The sequence below is a fragment of the Saccostrea echinata genome, unplaced genomic scaffold, assembly GCF_033153115.1.
Source record: "Saccostrea echinata isolate AGI-Se365-2 ecotype Australia unplaced genomic scaffold, CSIRO_AGI_Sech_v1 ptg000025l, whole genome shotgun sequence".
Lineage (NCBI taxonomy): Eukaryota > Metazoa > Mollusca > Bivalvia > Ostreida > Ostreidae > Saccostrea > Saccostrea echinata.
Genome location: NW_026889774.1, coordinates 20,660,001 through 20,677,304, shown reverse-complemented (window position 1 = coordinate 20,677,304; position 17,304 = coordinate 20,660,001). Strand labels below are relative to the sequence as shown.

The 17,304-nt window shown below is 33.9% G+C and overlaps 1 protein-coding gene across 1 annotated transcript; it reads left to right on the top strand.

Annotated features, from left to right (window-relative positions):
- Window positions 1–244: 244 nt before the first annotated feature.
- Window positions 245–8,284, top strand: LOC133192940 (uncharacterized). Its single transcript, XM_061328944.1, has 8 exons — window positions 245–261; window positions 450–607; window positions 1,236–1,417; window positions 5,906–6,013; window positions 6,408–6,469; window positions 6,689–6,809; window positions 7,846–7,926; window positions 8,145–8,284. The coding sequence occupies exons 1-7, from the start codon at window positions 245–247 to the stop codon at window positions 7,876–7,878; spliced, it is 681 nt and encodes a 226-aa protein (XP_061184928.1). The 3' UTR covers window positions 7,879–7,926; window positions 8,145–8,284.
- The last annotated feature ends 9,020 nt before the right edge of the window (window positions 8,285–17,304 follow it).

The following is a 17,304-nucleotide window of genomic DNA, read 5'->3' as shown; positions in this document are numbered from 1 at the left end:
TTATCAACACTCTTTTAAAATACGTAAGTTATTGGACATGTTGAATTCGGTAGAGTCTATAACATAACCCAGTCACGGTTTCCGGGAAAATTATTTCCGGTATGGTTTTCAAATGTACTATTTTATTTAATACCGAACCCGATTGTATTTTTCGTGACATTGAGGCGGGAAATCCAAGTAAGGAAAAGTTCGAGGTATTGAATGCCGTTATCCTTTCATCTGTTCATCTCAGCAACTGTATGAAATGGACGAAGAAACAAGGTAAGAATGTTGTATGAAGATAATTATGATATAGTGAATATGCGGTATTCAAGAAATTCTCAACACCTGGATAAGTTTTTGTAAAGATATAATCACTGATAATACCCGGATTCAAAGAGAGAGGGTGCCAAATTTAGTCGAGTGTTAACAGTTGTTTTTTTATTATTATTTTTTTTCCTTATCCATAGTGACACTTGGAAAGATCAGTTCGATGTAAGATCAACATCACTATCTGGGTATGTGACATCTTCCACAAAATTGTACAAGTTGTTACAGGAGTACGATTATGCAACTTCCTCTAGGTTCCGATGCTTAAAAAGTTCCATACAATTTGGAAAGGATGTTGGTAAGGTCTTGTTGCAATATTTTATTTTTAAATGCAACTTCAGCAAAATAATTTCTTGAATCTTCTCATTATTGTAACAATTTTAAGCTCACCTGAACCATAGACTCATGGTGTCGGGTGGTTACATTTTGATTCCGTGTTTGTCCTGCATGGTTACGACCTATTAAGTGGTTTTGACCTGCTCACAGGTAAGTACATGGGTAGCTGTATATTGATAACATAATAGCTTTTAAATTAATAATTAAAATATGCATTGTCGATAAAAAAATCCTATGTAGACAAAAACAAAATGTGAAACTGTTGCAAGTGTTAATTAATTGCTTCAGAACGAAATCACTTGTGTCGAACATGGATTTATGTCGAAACCACATGGGTCAAACAAGTAAGAGGGTAACCATCCCCATTCTAGGCTCACATGAGCTTTTGTGATTGAAGTTTGTCCATTGTCTGTGTTGTTGGTGTGTTGGGTGTTGTAAACATTTTTAAAAACTTCTCAACTTATTCTCCAGAAAAGTTGAGAAGTTGAACTTAGAAATTTTTTATGTATTTGTTCAAAGTAACCCCCCCCTTTCAGATTCACATTTGTTAATACCAATTTACACTGAAAATTCTTTTGCAATTACTGTAGATGTAGGAGAGATTGATAAATCCCATATCAGATTTGTGGACACACAGGAAAATGCTGAACCCCATATAGAATATGATGCTATCCCTTTCATTATTATGGGCAAAAAAATCTTGGAATGTCACCAGGGATATGACAGAGACGAAAGAAACAACCAAAAGAAACAAAGCAAAGCAAGAGAAGATGTAAGTATGCATTATTTATTCTACATCTAATAAACTAATAATGAGGCAAAGATGAGGACTGAGAAGGATAACCCACTGTCTAGGGTTTCACATTAATTTTATGAGAACTAGACCAGTCGGGCTATATCCATTCTCTGGGGAACAACATAACCCAGTCACTGTTTAACATAACCCAGTCACTGAGGAACATAACCCAGTCACTGTTTAACATAACCCAGTCACTGTTCAACATAACCCAGTCCCTGAACAACATAACCCAGTCACTGTTTAACATAACCCAGTCACTGAGGAACATAACCCAGTCACTGTTCAACATAACCCAGTCACTATACAACATAACCCAGTCACTGTTTAACATAACCCAGTCACTGTTCAACATAACCAAGTCACTGAACAACATAACCCAGTCACTGAACATCATAACCATGTCACTGAGGAACATACCCAGTCACTGAGGAACATAACCCAGTCACTGTTCAACATAACCAAGTCACTGAACAACATAACCCAGTCACTGTTTAACATAACCCAGTCAATGTATAACATGATCCAGTCACTGTTCAACATAACCCAGTCACTGAGGAACATAACCCAGTCACTGTTCAACATAAGCCAGTCACTGAACAACATAACCCAGTCACTGAGGAACATAACCCAGTCACTGTTCAACATAACCCAGTCACTGAGGAACATAACCCAGTCACTGTCAACATAACCCAGTCACTGAACAACATAACCCAGTCACTGTTTAACATAACCCAGTCACTGTTCAACATAAGCCAGTCACTGAACAACATAAGCCAGTCACTGTTTAACATAACCCAGTCACTGTTTAACATAACGCAGTCACTACACAACATAAGCCAATCACTGTTTAACACAACCCAATCACTTTACAACATAACCCAGTCACTGAACATCATAACCATGTCACTGAGGAACATACCCAGTCACAGAGAAACATAACTAAGTCACTGAACAACATAACCAAGTCACTGAGGAACATAACCCAGTCACTGTATAACATAACCCAGTCACTGAACAACATAACCCAGTCATTGTTCAACATAACCCAGTCACTGAACATTGTATATTGTAAGTTACTTGGAAATGGTAAATTGGATCTGAAAGAGATATTCTTGAGAAAATGTTTTCTTTATATGTCACACATATATTTCTGTACTCAAATTCACAATATATTTATTAACTTGACATGCTAAATGATTTCAGATCTCTGTAGAATATAATTTGAGGAAAGACCCCAAAAAGGTAAAAATATTTTAACAATTTTGGGGTAAAATCACTTTTTTGTTTAACAGCTTTTTTCTGTTGTCAATGAGATGTTAAACTAATTTATTTCTGTAGAACTTACGTATGAATACCTAAGTGTGCATGTTCATCTTTGTCATTAATTAATCAACAATTACAGTTGTCCTGCAAAGCCAATATTCTTCAATTAAATAACGGTTTTATTGACAGTTATAAAATGGTTAGGTAATAATGAAGGCCAGTACACAAAAAGTTCATCTTTGATCAATTACTTTTCAGAAAAGAAAGAGAACATCTTTCTTGTACTCAGATATTAGAGGAAGGTACACAAAAGTTTCAGCATGGGCATTGAAATAGAAAAGTTCTTAGTTTAGACTTCTTTATAAGCAATTGCAATAAGTTCAGCAGTTTGAGTTACAGAGTAGTTGTAGCAAACAACCATTGCAAAGATTCCCTCATCCTTTTATGTTTATAAATGGGAATCTTTGAGATGTTCCAAATTCAATCATATACATGTACATGAAAGTTTCATACTAAATATTATTGCATGTTATCAGTACTAATAATGATATTTAGTAAACATACAAGCATGTAACTTATAAAAAGCACCCTTTTTGGAATTTATTGAATTCAGCACCAGGCACAAAATTCAGTATGCTCATTAACTATATTTGTTGTGATTATATGCAATGTATTTACTTTTTATTTTCATAAACCATTTTATGTAAACCTTATGTGTATGATTTGTATTAATGATCGGTAATATGTTGTTTGTGTGTAGGGTGTATGTGTGTGTGTGTTTTTGGTTGATTTCACTCAATTAGCTTAATTTATTATTAGACACTGGTTAAATGTTAACTTGCATATACACAGAATTATTAGAAGCATGTGTACATACAGTTTTATTTTGTCATTTCATTTTTGTAGGTAAATATGTTTTTCTTTTATTTTAGATATGTGCCTTGTTCAAAGGTGAGGCATTTGGGAGAGAGTTCTACAGTTCTTACAGTAAGTATACACAGTTATAAGAGAAAGCAATTCCCTTTGATTATGTAGAGCTAGGTTTGATAATTTTTTTTAAATTGATAAACAAATCTGTGTTTTAGGAGGGAAATGAGGTTTACCCATTATAATATCTTTCATCCAAATATTTTTTTTTTTCATCAAAAACTGCCAAAAATGTTTTCTTCAGACCTTTTAACAATATAAGCAGAGGGGAAAAAATAGAATATTATTTGATCTTTGATATAAAAATGGCCTATGAACTTTTTAAGCAGAACTTTGGACTTATAGTCACAGACCAAAACATATATGAGTAAACAGTTGTAGTAACTCAGGCAGTAATGAAAGATGCTGTCAACACATACTATCAGAAAATGGCGGGTTTGTCAGATTGCTTCTTTAGTTAAATTTTGTAAGTACATCGATAACAGGCTAATGCAAAACTTCAAGAGAGATTAATCCCTTGCATATCTAATGAATGAAAATCCAGTGTATTGATGCAAGCAGATCCACTTTTTTTTAAGCAGATTATCAAAATTAATGAAACTTGAGGTTGTTAAGACATTTTGACGATATGATCCATGTTCTGTAAGGTGATACCATATATATGACATATAATGCCATATTTACACATATATCTTTATAAAAATTGCTAGAGTTGTGTATGTATATTTAAGAAATTATTGTGTTAATGAGTGTAGTGTAAATTTAAGAGTGCAGTGCTGATTTTTTATTTTTTTATTTTTTTTTTTTTTTTTTTTTAAATCTAGTCATTTTATTATTTTACTGGACAACCCTTGTATTTTGGTCATAGCGATATAGATGATACAAATGAAAATTCTTATTAAATGTACTAGTCATTAATTCATCGTATTTTTTCCACTAAACAGAAAGCTTCAGAACAGATATCAGAATGCAATGCCTTGTTGCACAAGAGTGTAAAAGCTGAAGTGAGTATAATAATAATAATTAATATACATGCAATTCACACCTTTAGTATATAAATGCATTCCAATGTCTTTCTGGTTACTTTCCATGTCACCTGACCCATTAAATATTCCTATGAGCATTTCTAATGAAACAAATTCTTCTGGTGTCCATCATACTATCTTTAAACTATTTACATTATAAAAATAAAACATGTATGATGTTTTAGGGTAACACATTAAATTGATATCCTGTGAAAACCATTGCTGACTGATGCAAAGCTGAGGTCATCAATGGTTTTCAAGGGATAACAATTTCACATGTTACCCTAAAAACGTATTATTAGCTCACCTGAGCTGAAAGCTCAAGTGAGCTCTTCTGATCACCCGTTGTCCGTCTGTTAATTTTTCACATTTTCATCTTCTTCTCAAGAACCACTAGGCCAATTTTAACCAAAGTTGGTACAAAGCATCCTTTGGTGAAGGGGAAATTAAATTGTTAAAATAAGGGGCAAACCCCCTTACAAGGGGAGATAATCAAGAAAAGGCAAAAATAGGGTGGGGTCATTAAAAAATCTTCTTCTTAAGAACCGCTGGGCCAGAAAAGCTTAAACTCGTGGAATCATGCTGGAGTAGTGTAGATTCTAAATTGTTAAAATCATGATCCCCAGGGATAGAGTGGGGCCACAACAGGAATCAAATTTTTACATTGAAATATATATGAAAAAATCCTTGGAGATCTCCTTTTTAAGAACCACTGGGCCAGATATGCTGAAATTTATGTGGAAGCAACCTGGAGTAGTGAAGATTACAAATTGTTAAAATCATACTCCTTGGGGTAGGGTGGGGCCACAATAGGTATAACATTGGGGAAAGTCTGGTGAAGAACAGCATGGCCAAAGTTACTCAGGTGAGTGTTGTGGCCCATGGGCCTCTAGTTTTTATAATGTAAATAGTTTAAAGATAGCATGATGGACACCAGGAAGCAATGGTTTTCAAGGGATAACCTTAAAAATGTAAATATTTTCCTTTGTTATACCAAATCTATTTAGAATAAAGCATTTTAAAAAAAGAACCCACAGTAAACGGTACGGGCATACATTCTGCCCAATTTTGCACTGTAACCCGTCGTCATGCAATGTCACCGTTGCTATGTAATGTTACGTGGAGGGTAGCAGTACTTTTTAACAAATGTTTTTAAACCAATCAAATTTGACTTAACATAAAAGTTAAACAATAAGGTTTGTCTATATTGTTCATGAAAAATTAACATTTTTTTGTTTATATATAGACTGAACAGTCCATGAAACTGGTTTACATTTTGTGCGAATGGCCAAGGATGGATCTTCCCATAAACAAGGGAACAGGAAACATACAAGGCTACAATATAGCAACTCTGGTAATTTTTAGTATCAGAGCTGTTGCATGCATGGTTATCTAACAGCCCTGGGTTCAGAATTTAATTCTGTCTTATTTATCACTCAATTTTACTGTTTATTTCACACAATCATATGGTGTGATCTGACTTTCTGATCAGTTTTCTGAATCCCTATCAACACTTTTTGAAACTGACTCAATCTTCAGGTCAAGTTAGAGAAATTTATTAAGAATTGATGTTTAGATATATAAACAGCATGATATATATATAAAAGCTCAACAATGAAGATTAGAGTGAAAAAGGGGATAGTATAGCCTGCTCTAAGTGATTAGTAATAGTTCTATAACACTACCTGTTTATGGCAGAGAGATTTTCAGGAGAAAAAATTCCTGTAATTATTTAAAAATTTTAACAGTTTGCAAAAGACATCAAAACAAAGCTGAAGGAAATATTGGAATTAGAAGAGGGTGATAAGAGGTAAATAATAAACATTGAAAGCAGCCATTTACTTTTAAATTGTCTTCATTGAATTTATGGGCAATAAAATGAGATTCCAGTCATTGGAAATTAAAGAGATTTTATGGTATGTCTTTTGTAGTTTAACACTGTTTTATGCACTTTGGTTTACAAGATGTACCGTAACAACTGGTTAAAATTAAATTAACTTGATCGAGTGTTATAATATTCCTTTTACAGGTGTTATGAACCACACTGGAGATATATGCGATGGATTGACAGGAATGACTTGACCGACCATAATGTGATGAATAACTCTGTGAAAGGAATGGAAGAAAGAAATAAACTTTTTCATAAAGAGGTAACATCCATATGTATTCTCTGTAGATTTTAATGTATAAGCATACAATGTATTTTACAAGGCTAGTCCTGCATATTCTTGCTCATGTGCAGGTGTTGTTATGGATACTGATTTATAACATGATTGTTTTCTTTTTTATTGAACAGAGTCTTTCTCATATATACAGTTGAACTTCGGTATCTCGAACACGGATATCTCAAATCTTATGGATATGTCGAAGTGATTTGGAAGTCCCAAGCACTTAATATTTTAAGTATTTTACCCCCAATATCTCGAACCCTCAGATATCTCGAAGTTTATTCTCGGTCCCATTGAGTTGGAGATAACGAGGTTTGACTGTATATATATATATATGAGCGTGTGTGTGTGTGTGTGTGTGTTAGAGAAGGAAACAAGTTTATTTGCCTATTTTTTTTTTCCCTTCCAATAGAGATGGGCTGAAATGAGTGCTCTTGTTTTAAAAGAATTTGGCTTGTTTAAACCAAAAACACTCATGTAAGTTTATACCTCAATTTAATTTGCTATTCTATAGCTATATAAACTTACCACGGAAGATGAATCTTAACCTATCACCTTTAGAGCTTTGTGAATATTTAACTCTTGGAGTTAAGAAAATTGTCGTCAAGACTTCATATAAGTCCGACTAAGATTTATAAATAAATTTCTAGACATATATCATCAGTACATCTGCTTACTAAGGATTGATTTCAAGAGGTAGACATAATGTACCCATTAAAGAATATTGTATGTACTGTAAATAATTTTTTTTTTTGGTGATAACTTTATTTTTGCATATTAGCGAGACTGTTTGTAGGGGAAAATTTCATTCACACATAATATTCCTCTTATAAAGATTATATAGGGCAGATATCAAAAGTTGTGAAAATTTTATTTTGTTTATAAATATCAAATAAAAGAAGCACACATTTTGCACCAAGGTAATTCCACTCCCCCTTTTCAACAAATTAAAGACAACTAAGTCATGTTCAGCATTCTTCATTGTACTTTTTTAATTAAAAAAATTTGTCGATTTTAGTGGTCTCTTCAGTCCTCCAGGATATTACCTTAGTTTGAAAAACTGCAATAATGGAAAGCTTATGGCAACACTGGAAGATGAGTATGATATTTTTTTTATTCATCCTTGTTGAAGAAAATGGAGAGGCATATTGTGTAAAGTCAGTCAGGGGTTATCTTTGTAACTAAATTGTTAACTTTTAAAGTAAACCATATGTCTCTTCATATCCATAATTTAATCATAATTCACGTCTGATTTTTTCTTGATTTGATTGATCTCCATAGACAACTTTATTCTTAATTATTTTCATTCTCTTTTAGGACAGGACAGAGATTGAATGAAGGAGTTAGATACTTTAAGGATGTATTGCTTGTAGAAGCAAGAATCATTATCGCTTCTGTTGTCAAGAACATAACATATAGAGAAGCTGAAGAACTTCTCTATCCATTGAAATAACAAATTTATGTTTCGGTTGATTGAGTTTGCAAATTTGTTATATTGGAATATTTCGATTGTGATAGCATTGCAAAAGATGTTCTACATCAATTGCTATATGACAACAATGTTGAACTTACAATATTTGTCAGGGCTGATCAATTGTATTTGGTTACTCTAGATGAACTCATAAACTCTAATAATTGTGATTTCATTCAAATCAAATCCACACCAGTCCCAGACTGTTTTATCATTAATTCCTACTAGAAACATTAGTTCAAATGTAGGAAGAATTTGATAAAATTTGATGTAATTTGACTTTGAAAATATCTAATAAAGTTTTGTTTTTCTGACAAGTGAAATGAATTTCACATGCAGAATTCATACCATTGGATTTGGGTGTATAATTTAAAAGGAACACTTGTGCAACCATGCATTATTTCTTAAACAGTACCTGTAATACATTTGTATGGTCTTAATATTGTGTGGCAATTTTTTTCCCCTAGGATTAATTGATCTATGTTATTTTTATCTTTAGGTTCCTCAGTGACTAAACCCAATTTGTATAAAAATTGGGAGCAGAGCTCTAGAAAAAGGCTTAACATTAGTTTATGTTCCAAATAATGATTGTGTCAAATAAATTATTTTCCTTACCACTTTTGTATATATGCCTTATATATGGAGACCAAATTATGCACATTAATTCATATTCAATGCTTGGGTTATGTTTCTCAGTGACTGGGTTATGTTGTTCAGTGACTGGGTTATGTTCCTCAGTGACTGGGTTATGTTGTTCAGTGACTGGGTTATGCTGTTGAGAGACTGGGTTATGCTGAACAGTGACTGGGTTATGTTCCTCAGTTACTGGGTTATGTTGAACAGTGACTGGGTTATGTTAAACTGTGACTTGGTTATGTTGTTCTGTGACTGGGTTATGTTGTTCTGTGACTGGGTTATGCTGTTCTGTGACTGGGTTATGTTGAAGAGTGACCGGGTAATGTTAAACAGTGACTGGGTTATGTTAAACAGTGACTGGGTTATGTTCCTCAGTGACTGGGTTATGTTAAACGGTGACTGGGTTATGTTCCTCAGTGACTGGGTTTTGTTGTATAGTGACTGGGTTATGTTAAACAGTGACTGGGTTATGTTGTTCAGTGACTGGGTTATGTTCCTCAGTGACTGGTTTATGTTGAACAGTGACTGGGTTTTGTTGTTCATTGATTGGGTATGTTGAACTGTGACTGGGTTATGTTGAACTGTGACTGGGTTAGGTTTCCCAATGATGGGTTTTGTTGTACAGTAACTGGGTTATGTTTCTTAGTGACTGGGTTATGTTCCTCTGTGACTGGGTTTTGTTGCGCAGAGACTGGTTTATGTTGCTTGGAGACTGAATTATGTTGTTCAGTGACTGGGTTATATATCTCTGTGTCTAGGTTTTGTTGTTGAGTGACTGGATTATGTTTCTCTGTGACTGGGTAATGTTGTTCAAAAACTACGTTATGTTTCTCAGTGACTGGGTTATGTTAAACAGTGACTGGGTTATGTTAAACAGTGACTGGTTTATGTTGTTCAGTGACTGGGTTATGTTAAACAGTGACTGGGTTATGTTGCTCAGTGACTGGGTTATGTTAAACAGTCACTGGGTTATGTTGTTCAGTGTCTGGGTTATGTTCCTCAGTGACTGGCTTATGTTAAATAGTGACTGGGTTATGTTCCTCAGTGACTGGCTTATGTTAAATAGTGACTGGGTTATGTTAAACAGTGACTTGGTTATGTTCCTCAGTGACTGGGTTATATTAAACAGTGACTGGGTTATGTTGTTCAGTGACTGGGTTATATTAAACAGTGACTGGGTTATGTTGTTTAGTGAATGGGTTATGTTCCTCAGTGACTGGGTTATGTTAAGCAGTGACTGGGTTATGTTCCTCAGTGACTGGGTTATGTTGTTCAGTGACTGGGTTATGTTGTATAGTGACTGGGTCATGTTCCTCAGTGACTGGGTTATGTTAAACAGTGACTGGGTATGTTGTTCAGTGACTGGGTTATGTTGTTCAGTGACTGGGTTATGTTGAACAGTGACTGGGTTATGTTGTTCAGTGACTGGGTTATGTTGAACAGTGACTGGGTTATGTTATACAGTGACTGGGTTATGTTAAACAGTGACTGGGTTATGTTAAACAGTGACTGGGTTATGTTCCTCAGTGACTGGGTTATGTTGTATAGTGACTGGGTTATGTTGTTCAGTGACTGGGTATGTTGAACAGTGACTCTGTTATGTTAAACAGTGACTGGGTTATGTTGTTCAGTGACTGCATTATGTTCCTCAGTGACTGGGTTATTCTAAACGGTGACCGGGTTATGTTGTTTAGTGACTGGGTTATGTTCCTCAGTGACTGGGTTATGTTCCTCAGTGACTTAGTTATGTTCCTCAGTGACTGGGTTATGTTGAACAGTGACTGGGTTATGTTGTTCAGTGACTGGGTTATGTTAAACAGTGACTGGGTTATGTTGTTCAGTGACTGGGTTATGTTCCTCAGTGACAGGGTTATGTTGTATAGTGACTGGGTTATGTTCCTCAGTGACTGGGTTATGTTGAACAGTGACTGGGTTATGTTAAACAGTGACTGGGTTATGTTTCTCTCTGGGTTATGTTGTTGAGAGACAGGGTTATGTTGCTCAGTGACTGGGTAATGATTTTCAGTGACTGGTTTATGTTATTCAGGGACTGGGATTTGGTTCTCAGTAACTGGGTTATATTTTTCAGTGACTGGGTTATGCTATTGAGAGACTGGGTTATGTTGAACTGTGACTGGGTTAGGTTTCCCAGTGTATGTGTGTTCATTATCTCACAGTTGAACAGTGAATTGGTTATGTTATTGATTGAGTATAATATGTTGAACAGTGACTAGGTTAGGTTTTCCAGTGACTGAGTTAAGTTTCACAGTGACTAGGTTATGTTGTTCAAAGACTAGATTATGTTGGTTTGTAACTGGGAAATTTTTTTCTGTGACCTAATGGGTCATATTTAAGAATGATCACTTCTTGTAAAACTGCAGGTCAACAAGTTAGGGATTATTGTTTTTTCACTGTACGTGATTGTCTTTATGGGCGGGATTCCTTTTACCCTTGGAAGATTACCGTAAAAAATAATTATTGAGAAATTCAAGTCTTTTCTGCTGTGTATACACACATACTAACTATAGGTCACTAGTTCTACCAGTGGCTAACAGGCCATGAAAACGCAATCTATTAATTTATCATGTTATACACTGTAACTATTTAATACCCTAACCTTCGTGAAAATCGTTCATTCGCCTGAATGTCCTAATATTAAGACTCCGATTATGGCTATTGATCGTATTATTTACCACACACCATAGTGTTTACAAAACTATATTGCATCGGGATCGAATATGCGTTATATTACAAAAAACCATACCGGAAATAATTTTCCCGGAAACCGTGACTGGGTTATGTTATAGACTCTACCGTTGAATTCATAGGGGCTTGTCTTCCGGATTAATAAATTTTAAAAAAATTTTAATCTACTTTAAACACACTTAAAAGTTGTAACAATAAAGATTCTGACACTTTCAGTCAAGAAAAACCATGTTTAAAAATCACGTACCACACCTGTATACATAAACTCTGTATATAGGTGTGGTACGTGATTTTTAAACATGGTTTTTCTTGACTGAAAGTGTCAGAATCTTTACTGTAACAACTTTAAAGTGTATTTAAAGTAGATACAAAAATTTTTAATTTATTTTACATTTAACAATCCGGAATACAAGCCCCTATGGTTGTCAGAATATATACTATTCATGTGACTCTCAGTGTGAAATTGATTCCAAAATTTTGTTTTGCATCAGTTATGACAGTGTATCATATATCTAGTCACATGCACTTATTTCTGTAATAAAAACTTACCTATAGTATAATAAAATTTTACATGACTCATGTCATAATCTCGAGGTTTCTAACTCCAAATACAATTACCGGAACATGTAGTAAACTCTCCCAAAAATTGCAGTTTTTTATTAGGTCACCTGAGTCACTCGGCGTTCGTCGTGCGTTTACATTTGAACATTTTTAGCTTCTTCTCTGAAACCGCTCAACCATTTTCAACCAATTTTGGCATATAGCAATTATGGGTGAAGGGAAACAAAAATTATGAATTTCATGGTCCCTGCCCCCCTGGGGCCTGAGGGGTGGGGCTAAAAACCCCAAATTTAATGCAATCTTTAAAAATCTTCTTCTTTATTCCTGGACATCAAGCAGTCAAACTGTTGGCATGATTGTAATAAGGATTGAGGCCTCTACCAAAATTGTGAAATTCATAGCCCCAGGGTCAGGGGTTGTGGTGCTAGGGTGGGGATGTATACATCATATAGTGAAAGTGCATTATTTCTTTGAAAATCTTCTTCTCTGCTCATGGGTGTTAAATAAACTAACTAAGTACATAGTTATGAAGAGCAAGAGTGCCTCTTCCAAAATTGTGAATTTCATGGCCCCTGGGTCAGGGGTTCTGGTGTTAGGGCGGGGCTCTATTGATTATATAGTTAAAATGCATTAAATCTTTGAAAATCTTCTTCTCTGCTCCTGGGTATGAAGTATACTAAGTAAGGACATAGTTATGATGAGCATGGCTGCCTCTTCCAAAATTGTGAATTTCATGGCCCCTGGGTCAGGGGTTCTGGTGAAGGGGGGGGGGGGCTCTATTGATTATATAGTGAAAATTCATAATTTCTTTCAAAATATTTTTTTCTACTCCAGGTTATAAAGCAAAGAAACAAGTGTATAGTTATTATGAGCAAGGATGCTTCTACAAAATTTTTAAAACTTGTGGTCCCAGGGGTTTCTCTGAAAGGGGGGGGGGCTCTATTTGATTATATAATGAAAATAGCTGAATTCTTTGAAAATCTTCAACTAATTGCATAGTTATGATGATGAGGGTACCTCTTCGAAATTTGTAAATTTTCATGACCCTAGGTCATGGGTTCTGGTGTTAGAGTAAGGCTGTGTTAAATAGTGAAAATGCATTATTTCTTTGAAAATCTCCTCTGCTCCTGGGCATATTGGAAGCAAACAGAGTAAAAATTTTAATAAGCAAGGTATTTTTACCAGAATTTTGAACATCTGGACCATTTAGTCAAGTGTTCTGATCCTGGCCAGGGCTCTATTAATTTGTATTCTACTGATTGAAGTTATTCCCCTTTGCCATTCACCTTTGATAATTAATCACTGTAGATAATGTATTTGAAAGGTTAATAGAATAAGAGAATTATGCAAGAACATTTATTGTATAATACAAAAAGTACTTTCATAGTTTTGATAATCAGGTAGACTTGGAAATAATAGATGAATAAAAATGAAACAAAAATAACTTATCTTTTTAAATGTTCTTCAAAGGTCAAGTGAGGTCAATGTGAGAAGTAACAATATAGACATTTTGTTAAAAGTCTGCATGGTCATAATGATAAATGGGGGACAGATAGAAAGATACTAGAACAATTATTTTGTTGATTTTCATTGTACTGTTTTCCTTGCTATTGGGCAACAAAGCTTCATTTATCAGTTTATGAATGCTCTAAATTGTTGTACTCAGGTGACCGTTAAGGCCCTTGGGCCTCTTGCATATTTAAATAGCACTTTCAGAGGACATGGAGGAAATATCTTATTCAATAGGAAAATGTTTGCTACCATTTTCTTCTTCAATAATTTATCTGCAAAATCTGAGTATGATACACTTTTCTTGTTGTCTTTTTTTCTGCATCAATTGTGTCACTTATATTGCTAGGCAACTGGAAAAAAATATTTTACACTAAAATTGCCCATGCATCAATACTTATAATAAGTAGGCCGGGCGAGGGTTGAGCATTCATAAATTATACATCAACTTCGCCTCGGTCAATATTGATATTTTTCTGGTGAATAACAAACCATATTCACCACCGAAAGAGTCCATAATTGTTTTATTATATAGTCCGGACTTGAAGAAATAAGACATTGAAGACTGTATGAAGACACCATTTTCATTTACGAACTTCTGTCGTAGAAAAATAAAAAAAAAATTCCACATTACAAGTTGTAACTTTCATGTTTTCCTTTCTCTATGTGTAAGACATCAAAATATGTAGAAAATAATCCTGCAATAGACTTGTCTGACATTTTTTCCTGATCAGATACACAGCTGGCTCTGGCCGTTGCAACCGTTGTTTACAACTTTCTTTGAGGTGTTGATTGTGACGTCACAGTGCGGCTGCACACGCACTGACCCTCCAGTGAATATGGCTTCAAATCCAGTGAATATGTAGTGTTATGAACTGATTGCGTGTGTATAGATTATATAGTGACTATAAATAGACTATATAATAAATGGAAATAACGAACAGTATTCAAGCTCAAAAGTCCATTAAACAATACAAATCAGGAGCAGAGCAAACATGGACCTCTAAAACATTGTCAGAGGTGAGATCAGGTGCCATGGAGGAGTGAGCATCCCCTGCCTACCGTTCACACGTAACTCTTCCTAATTGTCTTGAAATGGCCTTGCTTGCAGATACCTGGGGGGGAAAAACATGTTAAAATTTTAGATAATATTTCATGTAATATATTTGTTTGAACCCATTATTTCTTAGTATTTAATATTTTGAGTTTGAAGAAGAATCATGCAACCACTGTAGTGTAGATATATATATGGTCTCCCTAGGGACTACTGAGTAAATGTATTTTTTTTTAAATTTTATTATCTTGGTGACTTTAGGGATGAAATGGGACAAACATTTCTTAATGTGTGATTTAATTACTATGTGAAAAATCACATTTTATGAATCGATTATTTTTATAACTAGGAAGCACAGTGTAATAAGTAAACAGTGTGCAGTATTATACATTTTTTTGAAAATTAAAATTTTCCATGGAAATTTTTGTATTATATGTATTACATTATTTGAACCATAAACTAGTGCATATAATTTAAAGAAGATAATCAAGATGTGTGTATAGAAAGTAACAGGAATTAATGGAAAACTATAAGTATTGTGCATTTATTGTTAATTAAATTATTATGAATTAAATATTTTACTTAATATTGTAGGTTTCATATCCTTTACTAGTTTCCCACAGATGTTCTGAGATGCAATTTAATACAGACTTTAGTTATGCACAAAAGAATCAAGTAAGTTTGTTATTAGCCCATGCATTTGTATCTATGTGCAGTTCGTCTTTTTTTTATTTCAAGTATCTTGCTTATAAGCACTTAAATATTTCATTCTTAACATCATTTGTCAATGAATTTATTAATACAAGTACTTGTAATTGTTTACAGGGGGAGTCAATGCAAAGAATAAGCAAACTCAAGATTCATAATGGTGTGGATCGATACAAGTTATAGGTGCAAATGGATTGCAAAGATGAACATGAGTCTTCCCATTATTACAAAAGAAAAGCAAGAGATTAGTAAGTCATTTGGATATTCAGGAGCTTGTTTATATATAATGATGTGCATGGCATGCCATTTAAATGCTATGGTGACAATTATGATCATCTCAAGGCATCTTTGGTTAATACATATCAAGTTTCTAAAGCAGGTCCTTTCTCATAATTTAATAAGCTGTTCTTGTTCATAATTTGATATGTACATAACAAAAATTAATTGATATATTGCATTTGCAATACTAAGCTTGCTTTGATTTGTATCATTTATAGTCTTGCTAATTTATTTAAGTAAGGCAAGTAGGCCAGTGAAGAGTTTTGCTATGTGCCTGATACTAGGCCACAGGTTTCTTAGTAATGGATAAGCAAATTAGACCATGCAACCAGAAATATGTTTAAAAAAGTAGATATGTCCATAGGACATGAATGTTCCACCCAGGGTTCATTAGTATTGCAACATGAAAATTTGTATCAGTGTATGAAGTTTGATGAAAATATCTTGAATAATTTCTCTAAAATTTGGTTTTATACATAATAAATGTGAAAGTCAAAGGTCATTGGGAAGGTCAAGGTTAAAAAAATTGGACAAATTTGATAAATTCTCACCAAATAATGTATCTGTGCAGAAGCTTACAATAAATATTTAGAATAGTTTCTTTGAAACTGAGCTAAACTCAAATTTTAGAAAAGTGAGGTCAAGATCAAAAAATGTTGACGAAGTTGAAAGCTCTCCACAATATGTATCAGCACATGAAGTTTGATAAAAATATCTTAATTTCTTTCTTTGAAATTTAGAAGAGAGGGCAATGTTTGCAGAGAGGGTAAGGTTGTCATTCTTGGCAACAGAGAAAAGATTTATAAATATTGTTTTGTAATTTGTTACTGTTATAACAATTTTATTGTAACTGTTGAATGTTCTGAATGATCTTCTAAAACTGCATTTTATTATTGTAGGTCTTTGAGGAATATCTTGTGAAAATTGCATTGAAATTCTAACCTAAAAAGAAATCCATGGTAAACCCAGACTCTTGCCAGTGAGGATAAATCAGAGCCTAATAGTGCTGTCTTTGGAACATCAATTGTGTTTGTTATACTGCGCTGTTCCCTGTGATGTTTTACATATAGGATTTTGAGATAATATTGGTAACAGAATGTCAATCATGTAATGTAAAAAAAGGGAACTCCATTCAGTGTTTTACTTTGAAATATATTACTCTGTAATAGATTTCTAAATCAGAAAGAATTCATTACATTTATCTGTCTGCTACAAGGACTGTGTATTCAAATTAAAATTTACACATGATATACAATATCTTTAAGCGGTGTGCAATGTACATGTGTATAGAAGTTAATCTTGTGAATCTTTTAATACATAAAGAATGAGTATGCTTTTGATTGGCATTCGGCAATCTGGGCGCACTTGAAAAGTGAAAATTTCATTGATCTGTCACATGAAATTTTAGCATTCTTTTGATGTATCGGGTTCCTGTGAAATAGGAAAGGGAAATATTTTCCCGATATTGTATTTTGATTTGCTAAAAAGAGAACTTGAAAGTTGGCTAGATGAGTCATTTGGTACAAAATGTTACATTTTTAAACACGTTTTTC

Coding starts and splice junctions, on each gene's coding strand:
- LOC133192940 (XM_061328944.1), top strand. Junction 6,014..6,407: donor GCTACAATATAGCAACTCTG/GTAATTTTTAGT, acceptor AAATTTTAACAG/TTTGCAAAAGACATCAAAAC. Junction 6,810..7,845: donor ATAAACTTTTTCATAAAGAG/GTAACATCCATA, acceptor TGTCGATTTTAG/TGGTCTCTTCAGTCCTCCAG.